Source organism: Geotrypetes seraphini, chromosome 7 (genome assembly GCF_902459505.1).
Source record: "Geotrypetes seraphini chromosome 7, aGeoSer1.1, whole genome shotgun sequence".
Lineage (NCBI taxonomy): Eukaryota > Metazoa > Chordata > Amphibia > Gymnophiona > Dermophiidae > Geotrypetes > Geotrypetes seraphini.
Genome location: NC_047090.1, coordinates 105,362,017 through 105,380,953, shown reverse-complemented (window position 1 = coordinate 105,380,953; position 18,937 = coordinate 105,362,017). Strand labels below are relative to the sequence as shown.

At 43.3% G+C, this 18,937-nt stretch overlaps 1 protein-coding gene across 3 annotated transcripts in view; it reads left to right on the top strand.

Annotated features, from left to right (window-relative positions):
• PACS2 (phosphofurin acidic cluster sorting protein 2) overlaps positions 1-18,937 on the top strand; it is a 474,262-nt gene that overhangs the window by 192,659 nt on the left and 262,666 nt on the right. For all 3 annotated transcript variants that reach the window (XM_033952202.1, XM_033952201.1, XM_033952200.1), the window contains one exon: positions 8,765-8,927. In XM_033952202.1, coding sequence (XP_033808093.1) covers positions 8,765-8,927 — 163 coding nt within the window. The remainder of the gene's footprint in view (positions 1-8,764; positions 8,928-18,937) is intronic.

Below are 18,937 nucleotides of genomic sequence, written 5' to 3'. Positions count from 1 at the left end.
CTTCCTCCAAATGACAATTTTTAATTCTGACATTCCAGTCAAAATCAGCCAGTTGGGCAGTTTGAGCTTGTTTCTGCTAAAATTTTAATGATTGGGGAAATGATCAAACCTCAGTCCTGCACCTGCTCCAAAAGTTCTTTAGTAAGTACAGAGCACAGCCCCATGATAGTCCACCTCAGAAGATGCAGAGGAGCCCATCCTGAGCACCGCTGGCCAGCAGGTTAATGACTGGGAAATGACCAGTCTTGCACTGGACCATGTGCTTTTCCCTGACTATGACCCCCATCCACCTTTCAGAAGCAAGATATCAGATTTCTCAATAGTCTCCCATAGAGCTATGGTTTGGAAGGTGATCACCCACTGCATACATTTCAAGGATTTAACGAACCAACACACCCTAAGCATCCTGTTCAAGATAGACAATCAGAAGATAACTTCTGTCCAAAATTTTTTATAAAAATGGCAAATGCCTTATCTCTGGATACAGTAGAGGCTCCTAAGACCACAGATGACTTCAACATATTCTGCAATCTAAGTGTATCAAGTGGGGGTGGGGGTGGTTGGCACAGCCTATATACTAGAGAGCTGCACAGGAATGGTATTGAGGAAAATCCCGTTTAGGACCGTAGGGATGGAGGTTGCTGTTGTGGGACTGAGATTTTGTGTCAATGGGAAGGCTTTCAGGTCAGCTGCTGGGATTTTGCATCAGAGGGAAGGCTTCTGGATCAGCCATGGTCAGCATTTAGGAACTGCTGCCTGCAGCTTTTTGAAGACAGCAAGTGTGGCTGCACTGAAGAAGAGAAGAGGCTTCTGGAGGTAGGCATACCCCTGGGGGTGGGGATGGGGAGCTGCGGTGACACAGAATGAAAAGAGTAAGGGAAAGAGGGCCATGAACTTGGACATAGGATGGAAGGAGGGAGGGAAAGAGAATCGTTGGGCATAGGTGTGTAGAGTGGGAGGGAAATAGAGATACTGCACATGGGAAAAGGAACAAAGAGGATAATTGTTGGGCTTAAGGAGGGAGAGAGAATTGTTGGGCATGATGGAGAGGAGTGAGGTAGAGATGTAGGGGGGGAGACAGATGAGAGGGAGAAAATGTTGGATGTGGTAATAGAGAGGAAATGGTGAGACAGATCCTGCATGGGGATGGAAAGGGATGGGAGGAGAAATGTTAGACATGGTGATGGAGGGAAGGGAGAGATGCTTATGGAGCTGGAGGGGCTAATAGAATGAGAAATGCTCATGGGGATAGTGAGGGGTGATAAAGGGAGAAATGTTGGGCATGGGGGCTGCTGGGGAGGGGCGAAAGATGCTGCACAGGGGAGGGATATGAGAGGGAGAAATATTGGACGTGGCAGTATAGGGGGTTAGAAAGATGTGACCTGTGCAGCAAGGGAGTGAGTGTGAGAGAGATGGTGGACAATGAGAGAGGAGAAGACATATTGGACATGGGAGTGGAGGAGATAGAGGAAGAAATGCTGTGCAGGAGGTTAAAGGTAAAGAGGAAGATTTTGGATCCAGGGGCAGAAGGAAGTGAGGATGCTGAACAATGGGAGGGAGGGACGGAAGAGAGAAGGAGACATGATGGGCCATAGTAGGAGGGACAAGAAAAGCATAAGACAAGATAGGAAGATGCTGGTGGGGGGAGGGGTTAGAGTTGAAGAGGGAGATTTTAGACTTCAAGGGTGGGGAGGGGAGAAAGGGAACAGATGATGGGAAGAAAGGGGTGAAGGGAGGGAAAATCTGGGAATGGTGGTACCATGTAGGAGAGGTGGGCTGGGGCGGGGCAGGGTGGGTGACAGGGAAATGAATAAGCAGAGGATTGTGATTACAGTGGGTAAAAATATGATAATAGAGAGTAAACTGAAGATGGAAGGGGATCAGAAGAGTGGGTGACAAAATAATATGGAAATTTGTTAGGAAGCTGAAAAATAAAGACGAGAGAGGGTGAAATTTGAGTTGATTGAGGAAAAATTAATATGTCAAAGGCAGTTGTAGTGAAGGAATGGAACAAGACAGGAAAAGAGAAAAGAAATGGACAGCAGCTGCTTGAAGGAGAATTTGCAGAGGATAGGAAAGCAAAAAAAGAGAAACTGGGACCAATTTGAAGGAAAAATGAATCTCCAGGCAACAAAGGTGAAAAAGAGCACTTTATTTTGAATTTATTGAATGAAATGTGTTAGCTTTGGTAAATGTATATGCATAGCAGATGCCTTTAGATTGTGTTCATTAGAAAAGAAAATGCTTTCCTGGTTTAATTTCTCTAGTGTTAAAGTACTTGCTGAGTTTAACTTTTTGGGGTTCCTAGTTCAATTTTTGTCTATTTATTTTTGTTTCTAATTTGTGACTCCTTGTTTTGTGTTTGATGAGAGTCTGTCAGTGTGATAGTAATGGCAGGTGGGGAGCTTGGAGAAAAGGGGATCAAGGAAATCCTCCTTTATTTTGTGCCCTGGGCACTAGTATGTCCAACACTGGCCTTGACCCTTGCTGTAGATGGTGGGGATCCCCAAGCATCGCTAGCTGAGGACCTCCTCCAAAGGGGCCAGAACCCCCTAATAACCTTCAAAGTCCAAATGTCAAAAGCACTTCATTTTTGGAAAGAATATACTCATCTAGATCATTAAGATCCAAAGATAAACATTTACTCTCAGTTCCTTCTTTAAAACTATCAACACTCGACAAGATAAGATCTTTTCTGTGACAGCTCCTTATTTATGGAACTCACTGCTGGCACATTTAAGAGAATAAACTAAATAGATTTAAAGGAGATCTTAAATGCTTTCTTTTTAAAGATGCATTCGAATGGTAAAAGCTACAAGGCTATCAAATTACATGTGTGTTAACCTACTGTCATTCCCTATTATGTTCTCCTGTTCTTTATGCATTGTAGTTCTTCCCTCCTTCCTTTTGTTCTGTTGTCGTCTGTTTCTCTGTGTTATAGTCTCACTCTGTCGCTCACTCTTTTAAATTTCGTACATCACATTGAATTTATGACAGTGTTTTAATCAAAATTTTATTAAACTTGAAATTTCTACCTAGCCTGGTATTCATTGGCAGCATCTTTGAGCTACTGAGGTGCTGCCTGCCAAGCTTTGTAAAAATGAATTTTGGCCATCTTCAGAGGAAATCTTCAGTTGATAGAGCTTGAGGATCCTCATCAGCTAGTGTTAGGTGCTATTGAATCGTGTTCGAGTCCTAGTGACTTGATAAATTACAGATCTAAAAAGAAATTGGTTTGTACTAGTCCACTAAGGTCCTCCAGTGTCATCCCCATGTTGTTTTCAATGTGTCCAGCTACTTGATTTCAGGTCGCCCTCTTCACCTGGTTCTTTCAATCTTCCCAAACATGCTGTCCTCCTCCAATGATTTTTCTCTTCTGACGTAAGCAGCGTAATGCGCTAACCCCACCCTTAGGTGCTCAGGAATAATGATAATTGTACAAATATTTCCAATCACATATTGTTTATTAAAATTTAACAGAAATCTTGATTCAAAAGGCATTTGTACAATGGAGCCATATATAGTCAGGCGTGTCAAAGTGCATCTTTCCTGAACAATATGAACTCAGAGAACCACTTCCACTAGGTTCACTTATATATTTTCACAGTGACCAGTATGACATCATTCCTCATCAACCAATCAGCCAACAGAGACTGGTCTTATGTATTTCAACAAAGACATTCCTTTTAGCTCTTAGAGACATTGGATTAAAGAAAAGTTTTACAAATTATATTTTGTTCACAGCAATTTCTGAATGCATAACACATTATAAGATACCCCCAGAAAATTTTGAATCAAACCAGCCCTCTGTGTCAGGAGAAAACTGACAGTTTCAAGTTTCACTGACACACACACAAGAAAAGAAAGCCCAGACAACCCCCCCCCCCTTAATGAAAATTCCTATGCTGGAGGTCAAACTAGCTGACCTTTGTATATCCTGGGCCTCTAGAGGGTTTCCATGGTAACCATTCCTTCAGCCTTAACCTAACTAGCTTCATATGTTGCTCTTAGGCCTTCTTTAAAGTTTTTTTGAATCTTAAATGTAAAAAGTTTGCAAATCCATTCCTCATGTCCAAATACATATACACAATCACACATGGGATCCCATCATTCATACATTAACATCCATATGTCACATCTTATCACATATATAATAATTATTATCAAAGTACATTTACGAGATCTGGGCTTCCTTCTTTACCCAGCCATGGGATGTGAAATCAGATATTCTCTTAGCTAACAAGTTCAAGAATATCTGTTATCAATTAGGCCATGAGGTTTCTCCTATCCCCTGGGTATGGCAATCCAGACAAAGGACATTAGAAACCCAGCCTTTTTTTAAGCGGGATACTACAGTAGTTTAGACAAAAAAAAAAAAGACACAGAAAATATTGAATAGAGAGAGAGATAGAAAGATTAATAATGCTATAAACGTGTTTACTTAATTTCCCTTATGATCTTGCTTTACCTAGCAATTCACATAAATACGGAATTCCTATTTTCCTACGCTATACATCAGTTTCCTGGTCTTTTACTAATTATCCTGATTTTTCAAAGTTTTAAATGTGTTTGGTTGCATGTAGACTCTCTGATCAGGACTTAGAAAGGTCTCTGCCATGCTCTGCTATTTCTTCTGTGCGGTTGCACTTACCAGGCCTTCCATACATAGTGTGACCAAAATAATAACATAAGAACATAAGAATTTGCCTCCGCTGGGTCAGACCAGAGGTCCATCCCGCCCAGTGGTCCGCTCCCGCGGAGGCCCTCCAGGCCCATCACCTGTGCAATGGTCCCTGACTATTCCTATAACCTACCTCAACTCCTATCTGTACCCCTCAATCCCCTTATCCTCTAGGAACCTATCCAAACCTTCTTTGAAGCCCTGTAACGTGCTCTGGCCTATCATGGCCTCCAGAAGTGCGTTCCGTGTGTCCACTACCCTCTGGGTGAAAAAGAACTTCCTAGCGTTTGTTCTAAACCTGCCCCCTTTTAATTTCTCCGAGTGCCCCCTTGTACTTGTGGTTCCCCACAGTGTGAAGAATCTGTCCCTGTCTACCTTTTCTATGCCCTTCAGGATTTTGAAGGTTTCTATCATGTCTCCTCTAAGTCTCCGCTTTTCCAAGGAGAATAGCCCCAGCTTTTTCAACCTGTCAGCATAGAGAAGTTTTCCATACCTTTTATCAGTTTAGTCGCTCTTCTCTGGACTCCCTCAAGTACTGCCATGTCCTTCTTGAGGTACGGCGACCAGTACTGGACACAGTACTCCAGATGCGGGCGCACCATTGCACGATACAGTGACAAGATGACTTCCTTCGTCCTGGCCGTGCTACCCTTCTTAATGATACCCAACATTTGGTTTGCTTTCCTTGAGGCCGTTGCGCATTGTGCCGACGCCTTCAATGTTGTGTCTATCATCACCTCCAGGTCTCTTTCAAGGTTGTTTACCCCTAGCAGTGATCCCCCCCCATTTTGTAGCTGAACATCGGGTTGTTTTTCCCTACATGCATGACCTTGCATTTCCCTATGTTAAAGCTCATTTGTCACTTTTGCCCACTCTTCCAGTATCGTTAGGTCCCTTTGCAAATAAGACGGTCATAACTTCATCATTTGGGCTTTGAGTGACATAGTTGGTTTGATCTCTTCCAGAATCGATTTGTTTGTTCTTCTGGTGGTAAATAGCTTGCATAAAATCCTTCTCCAACACCAAAGCTCAAATGAGTCAGTCTTCTTTCTGTAATGTCCAGCTTTTGCATCTGTAATTGACCACTGAGAAAATGAGTATTTGACCAAGTCTGATCTTCGTTTGAAGTCTTATTTCCTTGCCTTTGAATACTTTGTCGAGAACCTTCATTGAAGAGTGACCAAATGCTATTCTGTGGAGTATTTCTTCTCTGCTAGTTGCTTCTTTGTTTACGAAAGAGCCCAGGAGATTGAAATCCTTTACAACTTATATTCTGTTGTCTTCAGGCTCAAAATCTTCATCATTTTCCATGTTCATGAGAGTATTTATATTTTTTATTTATATTAGAGGCTGTGGCCAGTGTCCGTGCAGGGTCAGCAAGATTAAAGTGACCATAGGTCCGTTTTCAGACCTTCTGTCCCGTTGTTCCCACACATAGCTTCGGGACAGCGTCCCAAAGCTGTGCTCGGGGACAATGGGACAGGCGATTATTTCCTGTCCCTCCCTCCTTCCTTTCCCCGGGCCCCCTTCTCTTACCGCCCTGCCACTGCTGCTAAAGCCGACAGGAAGTCTTCTTTCCGACGTCAATTCTGACAAGAAGACTTCCTGTCGGCTTTAACAGCAACGGCAGGGCGGTAAGAGCAGGGGAAAGGAAGGAGGGAGGCTTTTTTTTTTTTTTTTTTTTGCGGGGCAGGGAGGGAAGGTGGTAGGCAGGCTGGCTTTGGCCAGGGAGGGAGGAAGAGAGGTAGACAGGCAGGCTGGCTTCGGGGGTGAGGGTGGGACAAAGTGTGAAAGGCAGTGAGAGGGACATAGGAAGGAGCAACTGGGGGCACTAAAGACAGGAAGGAGCACTAAGGACATGGGATGGAGGCACTGGGGGCACTAAAGAGATGGGAAGGAGGGCCTGGGGACACTAAAGACAGGAAGGGGCATTAAGGACATGGGAATGAGGCACTGGGGGCACTAAGGACATGGGAAGGAGGCACTGAGGTCACTAAAGACAGGAAAGGGCACCAAGGACATGGGAAGGAGGCACTGGGGACACTAATTACAGGAAGGGGCACTAAGGACATGGGAAGGAGGCACTGGGGGCACTAAAGACAGGAAGGGGCACTAAGGACATGGGAAGGAGGCACTGGGGGCACTAAAGACATGGGAAGGAAGCACTAGGAGCACTAAAGACATGAGAAGGAGGCACTGGGGGCACTAAAGACATGAGAAGGAGGCACCGGGGGCACTAAGGACATAGGAAGGAAAGAGGGAGGGAATAGAAAGGGACAATTCTTGGGCCTGAGTGTAGAAAGAAAGAAATGAAAGAAAGGATACACAGACAGAAGGAAACGCAACCAGAGACTCATGAAATCACCAGACAGCAAAGGTAGGAAAAATGATTTATTTTCAATTTAGTGATCAAAACGTGTCAGTTTTGAGAATTTATATCCGCTGTCTATATTTTGCAATATATTTGTCTATTTTTCTATAGTTACTGAGGTGACCGAGCTCACGGAGATGGGGCGGAAACGGGGTTTTTAAATTTTAGTCCTAGTAGTTTACCGGTCCACAAAATAATTCTTTTATTTCTGCCGGTCCACGGGTGTAAAAAGGTTGAAAAACACTGCTCTAATGTACTTCAGTAACATAATTAAATGAAATAACTACTTCTGATGTTTATGGGGATGGGTGAGGGTGGAAGAGATTACTTGTAGGAACGGAATGGGTCTTAGTGGGGACAGGTTGATTTCTATCCCCCATGCTACTCTCTAGTCTATATCCCCAACTATACAATTGTTCAATGCAAGGTAGAGTTCTCTATAGCTGGAATTGGAAGCCTTGTTGCAGTGTTTGGAATACAGTGCTGTTTCTGTAATGATTTCTGAGGGAGATTTTCAGCATGGGAATAATCTACATCCCCCCAAATTATAAAGCAATATCACTAGCCATCGGTGGGATTACTACAGAGAGATACATTTAATATCAAATGTGGAGAAAAAGCCTCAAACTTTGATATGAAGCAGCAATTAACTTTGATTTCAAGCTGCCTGTTTACTTGTCATAGACATAAAAAACTCCACATGCAAAAATATTTCTCACTCAGGGCCAAAGCCCACCACTGTGCACAGGGTACCAGAAAAAGAAAAGCTTTCACTTAGCTCTGAAGCATGGCATCTGCTGTTCTTCCACCTCTGGCAGTGTACAGATGAACGGTCAAGCTGTCACAATCCAATTGCAGACCATGCTCAGGCGTGTTTCCAACAAAGGCCTTGTTTTGCCGCTAAACGGCTGTGTCTACAATTGGACTGGGACAACTTGACTGTTCATCTGTATGCTGCCAGAGGAAATATCGGTGGAGGAACAGCAGACACCATGCTTTAGACCAGGGCTGCCCAAGTCCGGTCCTTGAGATCTACTGGCAGGCCAGGTTTTCAGGATATCCACAATGAATATGCATGAGACAGATTTGCCTGCACTGCCTTATTGGTATGCAAATCTCTCTCATGCATATTCATTGTGGATATCCTGAAAACCTGGCCTGCCAGTAGATCTCGAGGACCGGACTTGGGCAGCCCTGCTTTAGACTAAGTGAAAGCTTTTCTTTTTCTAGTACCTTGTGCACAGTGGTAAGCTTTGGCCCTGTGTAAAATAAACATTTTTGCATGTGGAGTTTTTTTTTAATGCTTATGACAAGTAAATTGGCAGCTTGAAATCAATGTTGATTGCTGCTTCATATCAGTTTGAGGCTTTTTCTCCACATTTGATATTAAATGTATCTCTTTGTGGTAATCCCACTGCTGGCTAGTGACATTGCTTTACAATTTTTTGGTTTATTTTGTTACTATTTCGATTATTTTTGAATAATCTACCCACAGCATTTCTAGTGCTTGCATTGATGACAAGCAGTGGCATACCTGCTTTAAGAGCTGCAGTCAATGAATTGCTCTCCTGGAGTCTGCAGTAGAGGGTGGGTTTTCCAAAAGGATATACAGTACTCAGACTACAGCACAATGAAATAAACTATCTGTTATAGTGTAGAAGAAATTCTTATTTTTTTGTTTGCATGTTTGGTTTTTTCCATTGTAAATGTAGGTAATGCAGCACCCAACTGAAGGTGGCCAGGTTCTGAGTTTGTTCAGTAATATTAAGGAAGCCACTGCCAAAGTCGCAGAGATCTGGATTTTCTCTCTTTCCAGTCAACCAATAGACCACGAAGACAGCGCCATGCAAGCCAGCCAGAAAATCAAATCCACAGGTCAGGTCATGGCTTGTATAATTACTTATATTTTTGTGTTGATTAAATGATGAGGGATAGACATAGGGAAGAGGACAAGAGTTGATAGAAAATCTAAGGTTCAGTTAGATCATTCTATTTCAAGACGCCTAGGGACTATTGGTCAGGATATACCCTTCAGTTATATTCATTGTATTGTAATTTACGTTTGATACAGTTGATTTGGAAACTTTATTGCCTCAGTTATTTCTGGTATCATGCTATAATAGTTAGATTTCCTTAATCCAAAGCAGAAAGTGGTAATGGATTTGGAATAATTTACATAATGCTAACCATATGTGGTACACCAAGGCCCAACTTTATGGTTGGTTTTCAGTAACTAAAGTCTCTGGGTGATGACATAAAGAGGACAGTATTGGGATAATTGTATACTGACTATGTTCAGTTGTACTGTGATCTACGTGGATATGAGAACAATTAGACTAACTGATTAGTTTATCAGAAATCCAGAGATTGATAAATGTTAATAAGCTTAAACATCATCCACAAAATGTTGTTATGGATCAAGAAACCTTTCGTTACCTAGGCCACTTTTACTCTGTTTTGTCAATAAGATTCTTTATCCCAGGACAAGCAGGCAGCCTATTTTCACATATGGGTGACATCATCGATGGAGCCTGGATGCGGAAGCCTCGCAAGCAGACATGCTTGTAGAATCTTAGAAGTTTCAAGTCGACCGCACCGCGCATGTGGGAGTGCCTTCCCGCCCAGTGCAGGGCGAGTTTCCTCAGTTCTCAGTTTTCTGCGGAGCCGAGAAGTCCGTCTTTGACTCTCTGTGTTTAACTTTGTTACTTCGTGCCTTCTCTCACCGTGGTTTGTGTTAATTTTCTTCATGAATCACTGTTTTCTTTTATTTCTAGTTTAATTAAAAAAAAAAAAAATTATTTTCTTCCGGTCGACTGGAGGGGCAGGCCGCTCGGCCGCAGCCCAGGGGCTTTGACTTTGCGGCGGTTGTTTTTCCTCCTATGTCCCAGTCAGCAATGGGCTTCAAGAAGTGTAGCCAGTGCCAGTGTAAGATTTCCCTCACGGACCCACATTGTTGTCTCAACTGCCTTGGGCCGAGCTATCAACCGAAGTCGTGCGAGCGCTGTGCTACTCTTCAACCTCGTGCCCGTAAACATCGTCAAATTTTAGTGGAGAAGCTTTTTGGGATGGACTCTTCAGTCACACCCTCGTCTTCGAAGGAGGCCTCGAATCCACCTTCTGCCAAGGGTCTTCCTGGCTCCATGACTCCGATCTCGAGCATCATCAAGCCTTCCTCGTTTGCGGCGGCTCTTGCTTCCAGTACATCAGCTGTCTCTTCCCCTGGTTCCTCAGGTCAGATAGCTCAGCAGAAAGTTCCAGCAATGGTTATCAAGGTTGCTAAGACTTCTAAGAGGAAGCACATTTCCACTGCCACTTTGGAACCTCCAGCCAAAGCAGGTGGTCCGGTTTCAGATGCGGATTCATCCTTGCCGGCTTCTTTCCAGACCATGTTAGAGAAGCAATTTATTCAGTTCCTTACTAATATGGGACCGAAGCTCTCTACTCTAAACCAGCCTGGGCATTCTGCAGACTCCTGCGAGGTCGAGTCTCTTCCTATGCCTCTGGCTGAAGCTACACACTCTATGCAGGGAGCAGAGTCTCTGCAAGTGTCTGGTCTGGCATCTCTGCACTCGAAGCAAGGAGTAGATTCTTTGCAAGTGCCTCGACAGGAATCTTCACACTCCATACAAGGAATAGAGTCTTTGGGAGTGCATTGAGATTCCTCCACCAAGCCTCCTGAGCTTCGATCTACAGCTTCTAGCCCCATCCATTCCTTGGTGGCAACATCTGCTTCCATCTCCGAAGCCAAGTCTCCTCGATCCTTGAGACCTGCTTCCAGGCACCATTCTCGACATCGATCGAGACCTTCCTCGAGGCATATCTGCAGACATAGCTCTTCTTCTCAGGTGTGTCCTTCTTTGACTAAGCCTCGATCATCACCTGACAGCTCTACTAGACCTCCGACTCCTCGATCGAGGTCCTTGCTTCCAGACCTCGAGGACTCAGCGGCTTCTCTTGCTTCGTCCAAGTCTCCTTATTTTTTTGATTCCTATTTTCCTGCCGAAGCTTCTTCTTTGACCCAGGCTGCCTCGAGGTCCTCGAGCCCCTCTCGAGGCAAGGCATTGGCGGATCAGCTATCTTTCTCTTCTTTTCTTCGTCAGATGGCTGCTGACTTGGATCTTCAGTTAGATGCTGGTTCTAAATACTCTAAGGAGTATCTCGAAGTCATGCATCTTCCTCAACCTCCTGCAGAGTCACTTAAGCTTCCCCTTCATAAGCTTCTGTCTCAGACTTTTACATGATACCTGGAGACGCCTTATGCAATTCCTGCTGTTCCAGGCAAGTTGGACTCCAGGTATAAAACTCCACATTGCAAAGGATTTGAGAATTTGCAGTTGTCTCATCAGTCTCTGCTTATGAAGTCCTCTTTGAAGAGATCTCATCCTTCCAGAGTTTATGCTACCGTTCCTCCTGGAAGGGAAGAGAAAACCATGGGCAAGTTTGGACGTCGCCTTTACCAAAATGCCATGATGTCCTCCAAAGTCCTCAATTATAATTTTCATTTTGTCACTTATTTCAAGTTCCTCATTGATCTTCTTCCAAAATTTCTCAGCTATTTAGATACTCAGAAGCACTTTGAGTTTCAAGAAGTCATAGCTACTCTGTCTCAACTCAGATTACATCTTCTCCAGTCTTCTTATGATGCCTTTGAGTTGTCCGCCAGGGCGACTGCTTGTTCTGTAGCAATGCGTAGCCAAGCCTGGCTTCGCATCATTGACATGGACCCTAATCTTCAGGACCGCTTGGCTAATATTCCTTGTGCAGGCAATGACCTCTTCGATGAATCTATAGAGGCAGCTACCAAGAAATTGTCTGAACATGAAAAATCCTTTGCTTCTATTGTCAGACCAAAACCTAAGCCAGCTCCTGCCAAGCTTGCACGACCTCCTCCAATTTTCCAGAGGAGTTTTGCTCCAAGAGCGGCTCCTTACACTTGTCTACCTCCTAAGAAACAGCAGAATCAGAAGCAACAGAAATCTCAACCTTCTGCTGCGCCTAAGGCTGCGCAGCCTTTTTGACTGTTTAAAACAGAGCGTAACCTCCATCGTTCTGTCTCTGTCCTCTCTTCTCCTCATTGAAGGTTGTCTCCATCATTTTTATCACCGATGGGAGACAATTACATCTGACCTCTGGGTGCTTTCAATCATCAGGGAAGGATACTCTCTTCATTTCACTCAGTTTCCTCCAAGAGAGTATCCTTCCAGTCCATCCCAGACCGCCCTTCTTCAGGAAGCTCAAGCTCTGCTTCGTCTCCATGCCGTCGAACCAGTTCCTTTGGAATAGCAGAAATGGGGTTTTTACTCCCGTTAACTTCTTTGTTCCGAATAAGATGGGCAATCTGTGACCCATCCTGGATCTCAGGGCTTTCAACAAATTTTTAGTCAAAGAAAAATTTTGAATGTTGTCCCTGGTGTCCTTTTATCCCCTTCTGGATCAGAACAACTGGTTATGCTCTCTGGATCTCAAGGAGGCCTATACTTGTATTCCCATTCATCCAGCCTCCCATCAGTACCTCAGATTATGGGTGGGGTATCTGCATTACCAATACAGAGTGCTGCCCTATGGCCTGGCTTCATCTCCCGGAGTGTTCACCAAGTGCCTAGTAGTGGTAGCAGCAGCTCTACAGAGCCATAGTCTTCAGGTGTTTCCCTACCTAGACGACTGGCTCATCAAAGATTCAACATCTCAGAGGCTTATTATAGCGACCCAATGGATTACGTGGTTCCTATAAAGCTTGGGATTCAAAATCAACTTTCCCAAATCCCAGCTTCAGCCCTCTCAGAATCTACAATTCATCGGAGATGTTCTGGACACTATCCAACTTAGAGCATTCCTTCCTCAACAACGTCTGGATGCTCTTCTTCAGCTCTGTCACTCAGCAAGATACATGATGGTACTACTAGGTCACATGGCCTCGATCGTTCATGTGACTCCTTTTGACAGACTTAACCTCAGAATTCCTCAGTGGACCCTACAGGGATACAAACTATACAGAAGAGAAGGACTCTTTTAAAAAATGGAAAAGCACGAAAACAACCGAAGCTTGGAACAAACATAAAGATGATCAGAAGAAATATTACAAGGCGGTGGGGATGCCAAAAAGGACTATGAGGAGAAAATAGCGCAAGAGGCCAAAAACTTTAAGCCCTTTTTTAGATACGTTAAAAGGGAAAAAACCCGCAAAAGAGGCGATGGGACTACTGGATGACCAGGGAAGAAAAGGATACATCAAGGAAGACAAACAAATTGCAGACAGACTAAATTCCTTCTTTGCGTCCGTCTTTACGAAGGAGGACACCGCAACAATACCAGAAGCAGTAGAAGTGTTCAAAGGAGTAATAGAAGACAGCCTCATCATCGTAGAAGTGGACTTGGATCAGATATACTACCAAATCGACAAACTTAAAAGTGACAAATCCCCTGGACCGGATGGAATTCACCCGAGAGTCTTAAAAGAATTGAAGGTTGAAATTGGAGAGCTATTGCAAAAACTTGCCAACCTGTCAATTAGAACTGGACAGATACCGGACGACTGGAAGATAGCGAATGTCACGCCAATTTTCAAAAAAGGATCAAGAGGAGAACCGGGCAACTACAGACCTGTGAGCTTTGCATCTATCCCTGGAAAGATGGTTGAAGCATTGATTAAAGATAGCATAGTCTGACACTTGGATACACATGACCTGATGAAAGCCAGTCAACATGGCTTCAGGAAAGGGAAATCATGTTTGATGAATTTACTTCAATTTTTTGAAACCGTGAACAAGTGGACATAATATACTTGGACTTCCAGAAAGCGTTTGACAAGGTTCCACATAAAAGACTTCTCAGGAAACTACAAAGCCATGGAATAGAGGGAGATATACAAAGATGAATAGGCAAATGGCTGGAGAACAGAAAGCAGAGAGTGAGCATAAATGGGAATTTCTCAGACTGAGAGAAAGTGACTAATGGTGTACCCAGGGCTCGGTACTTGGGCCAATCTTATTTAATATTTTCGGCAATGACCTAGAAGAAGGAACATCCAGTGAGATAATCAAGTTTGCAGAAGACACAAAGCTATGCCGGGCAATCAGATTGCAGAAGGATAGCGAGGAACTCCAGAGCGACTTGTGTGAATTAGAGAAATGGGTAGAGAAATGGCAGATAATGTTTAATGTGGAGAAATGCAAAGTAATGCATTTAGGCAGAACGAATAAGGAACAAGAGTATAGAGTGTCAGGTGCAACTCTGGGTAAGAGTGAAAAGAAAAGGACCCGGGTGTACTGATAGTTAAGACCCTGAAACCGTCAGCAAAATACGCAGCGGCAGCAAAGAAAGCAAATAGAATGTTAGGCATGATAAAGAAGAGAATCACGAGTAGATCGGAGAAGGTTATAATGCTGCTCTATAGAGCAATGGTCAGACCACACTTGGAATACTGCGTCCAACATTGGTCTCCCAACCTAAAGAAGGATATAAAACTGCTAGAGAGGGTGCAGAGACGAGCAACGAAGCTAGTAAAAGGCATAGAGAAACTGGAATATGAGGAACGACTTAAGAGACTGAGATTGTTCTCCCTTGAGTAAAGGAGACTGCGAGGGGATATGATCAAGACCTTCAAAATACTGAAAGGAATTGACAAAATAGAGCAGAAAAAAAAAATATTTACATTGTCCAATTTGACACGGAAAAGAGGACACAGATTGAAGATAAGGGCGGTCAAGTCCAGGACAAATATCAGGAAGTTCTGCTTCATGCAGAGAGTGATCGACACCTGGAATGCTCTCCCAGAGGAGGTTATTGCGGAATCGACCGTCCTAGGATTTAAAAGCAAACTAGATGCACATCTCCTTACGAGAGGCATAGAGAAGAGATATGGGTGACTAAAAATACACTAGGTCTACACCTGGCAGGGCCTCCGCGTGTGCGGATCGCCGGACTTGATGGACCGAAGGTCTGATACGAAGATGGCGTTTCTTATGTTCTTATTTAATCTCTCGACACATTACAGTCACGCCTTCCTTGAGACAGTCTCTCCGCTGGTGGATGCTCTCTTCCAATCTCTCCAGAGATTTACTGTTTCAGACGCCCCCTCATCAGAAGGTCCTCACAACAGATTCCTTGACCTACGCTTGGGAGGCTCATCTCAACAGTCTCTGGACTCAAGACTATTGGTCCAGCACAGATTGTCAGTGTCATATCAATCTGTTGGAACTCAGAGCGATCTTCAGTGCTCTCAAAGCTTTTCAACTTGTACTCCATGAACAGGTAGTCCTCATTCGAATGGACAACCAAGTCGCCATATACTATGTCAACATACAGGAAGGAACAGGATCTCTTTCCCTTTGTCAATAAGCTCTGAAGGTTTGGGACTGGGCAGTCCTCCACAACATTCAAAGGGCGAAAAACTGTCTGGCGGACAAATTGAGTCATCTTCTGCAACCTCATGAATGGACACTCAATTCCTCACCTCATCATCACATTTTTTCTCTCTGGGGAACTCCTCAGATAGATCTCTTTACATTTCCCCAAACCACAAACTGCCTCAGCTCTGCTCCAGGATATATTCTCCTCATTGCCTTAAGGCAGATGCTTTTCTACTGGAATGGACGAATCTCTTCCTGTATGCATTCCCTCCATTCCCTCTCATTCTCAAGACTCTAGTCAAGTTGAAGAACGATCGTGCCACCATGATTCTGATAGCTCTTCGGTACTCCCTTCTACTTCAACTCAGCAGCAGGGAGTCATACCTTCTACCAGTTTTTCTATCTCTGCTTACACAGAGTCAAGGATCTCTACTTCATCCCAACCTGCAATCTCTACACCTGACAGCTTGGTACCTCACAACATAACTCCTCTTCAGTTTTCTCAACCTGTAAGAGACATTTCAGAGGCTTCTAGAAAGCCTGCCACTAGACAGTGCTACCACCAAAAAATGGACTAGATTTTCTATGTGGTGCATCTCTCATGACATGGAGCCTCGAGATACCTCCTTGGCTTCTGTCTTGGATTATCTTTTATACTTGTCTACCTCTGGCCTCAAGTCTACATCCATTCGAGTCCATCTCAGTGCAATTGCTGCTTTTCATCAGCCTATTGAAGGGAAACCCCTCTCTGCTCTTCCGGTGGTTTCCAAATTTATGAAAGGACTTTTCAATGTCAAACCTCCTCTCAAACTGCCTCCAGCGGTTTGGGATCTCAAAGTTGTTCTTGCTCAATTGATGAAGCCTCCATTTGAACCAATGTCTATGGCTCATCTGAAGTATCTCACTTGGAAAGTGGTGTTTCTCATTGCCCTCACATCTGCTGGAAGAGTCAGTGAGCTTCAAGCTTTAGTTGCTGATCCACCTTTCACAATTTTCCATCATGACAAGGTGGTCCTCCGTACTCATCCTAAATTCTTACCTAAAGTGGTTTCAAAATTTCATCTCAATCAATTCATTGTACTTCCAGTGTTCTTTCCAAGGCCTCATTCTCATCCTGGAGAATCAGCTCTTCATACTCTGGACTGTAAACGTGCTTTGGCCTTCTACTTGGAATGTACCAAACCACACAGATCTGCTCCTCAACTTTTTGTCTCCTTCGATCCAAACAAGTTGGGACATCCAATTTCTAGTGTATCATCTCCAACTGGATGGCTGCTTGTATCTTTTTCTGCTATGCTCAGGCTGGACTGCATCTACAGAGTCGAATCACAGCCCACAAAGTCAGAGCTATGGCGGCTTCAATAGCTTTCCTCAGATCCACTCCTATTGAGGAAATTTGCAAAGCTGCCATCTGGTCCTTGGTTCATACTTTTACCTCTCATTGTTGTCTGGATTTTTCTCCAGACGGGATGGCCATTTTGGCCAGAGAGATTACGCTCCCACAATCCCATTCTGGTTAGCTTGGAGGTCACTCACATGTGAGAATAGGCTGCCTGCTTGTCCTGGGATAAAGCACAGTTACTTACCATAATAGGTGTTATCCAGGGACAGCAGGTAGCTATTCTCACAACCCACCCACCTCCCCTGGTTGGCTTCTCTGCTAGCTATCTGAAATGAGGAGACACACCCTGTGCTGGGTGGGAAGGCACTCACGCATGCGCGGTGCGGCAGACTTGAAACCTCCGAGTTTCTTCAAGCAAGTCTGCTTGCGAGGCTGTCCGCATCCGTCTCTGTGGATGACGTCATCCACATAGCTGCCTGCTGTCCCTGGATAACACCTGTTACGGTAAGTAACTGTGCTTTATAGCACATTGATAATTCAAAGTATATGTTAAAGTGATACAATTCAAAACCATGTATAAACAGAATATTTTAAACAACAAAGCAACAAACAAAGCTAGTGTAGGATGCCTTGAAAATTTTGTGTTTACTTTACCACTCACCCCACCCTATTCCCTCCTCCCAACCTTGTAATCAACCACTGAAAACAAACCACTATTTAATAGGGCTGCAAGAAGATTAAAATTATAATTGTGATTAATTGTATTGTGCAGTAGTAATTAATTGTGATTAATAGGTAAGATATATTAAAAGAAAATATAATAAATACAATTCCTGAAATTAAGCATAAACCACTTGCTTATTTTTAGTTTCAAACATTAACAATATTAAACATTAACTGTACCAGTTTGAATATTATTCCTACACCTAATAGGCTATTCAACAGAACATTTAAACTTGTATCATGAATATTTCTGATTCACTATAGAGATACATTATTTCAAAACTTGAAACCACCAAAAACCACCAAAAATGACTCAAAAAATATTTTTGTTGTTTCAGCACATAGGGTTCCTTTTATCAAGCCGCGCTAACTATTTAACTTGTTAATAGCACGCGTTAAACCGCCGGCTGTGCTATCCGCTAACGCCTGCCTCGAGCATGCGGTAGTATTTTGGCTAGCGCGGAGGTTAGTGCGTGATTAAAAGTCACGCGCGCTAACCCCGCTAGCGCGGCTTGATAAAAGGAGCCTACAGTTTGATAATTCTACAGTGGGTTCATTTGGTTTTGTTTTATGTTTTCATCATTGTTCCCAGTAGTATCAGAGTGATTCAGCACATAGTAAAACATTTCTATGAGTGCTATTTACAAAATAAACCAGCATACATGATGGAAAAAAAATACATGCTTCCAGGCTGTTAACCCCAGAAGTGATTTATTTTATTTTAATTCTTTATTTAATTTTCAAATACATTTCCAAGCATAATCATTTTGAACAGAAAGATTGACAGAAATAAAATCTCTAATCTAAGGAAAACACTAAATCAAATTTCAGGAAATATCAAACAATTTTCTATCATTCTCAACTCCTCAGTTACAGAGATTCCAAGATTCAATAAGTGACTAAACCTAATAATCAGGAAACATCAAAAGGAAAAAAGGACAGCCTTTAATGGTAGGAGATTAATTCTACATTTAGAGATTGTTATACTGATTCTTTATCAAGGCGTTTTAGAGACAAAAATCCAGTCAGCTGGGATGGATCAAAGAAAACATATTTATAGGATTTATATCTAATTATGCATTTGCACGGATAACGTAGGAAAAAGACTCCACCAATAGACGTTACTGCTGGTCTCATCAACAAAAATTCTCTCCTTCTTCTCCGAATATCTTTGGAGACATCAGGAAACATTAATATTTTTTGTCCCAATAATTTTTTTACTTATTTTTTAAAAATAACTTCATGATGTATTTAATTGTGGAGCATCTAGTTGGGGTGCAAAGCTATAATTAATCTACTATAATAAAATGCTAAGCGCGCATGCGCACTCTTACCGCCATGTTCCCTGATCCCTGATCTGTCGGGCTGTGGCAGGTAAGAGTACGCATGCGTGCATTGTTCTTCTATTCTAACGACCGGCGGCAGGTAACACGCCGCAACTCACCCCCCCCCCCCGGCGCTGACCCTACCCG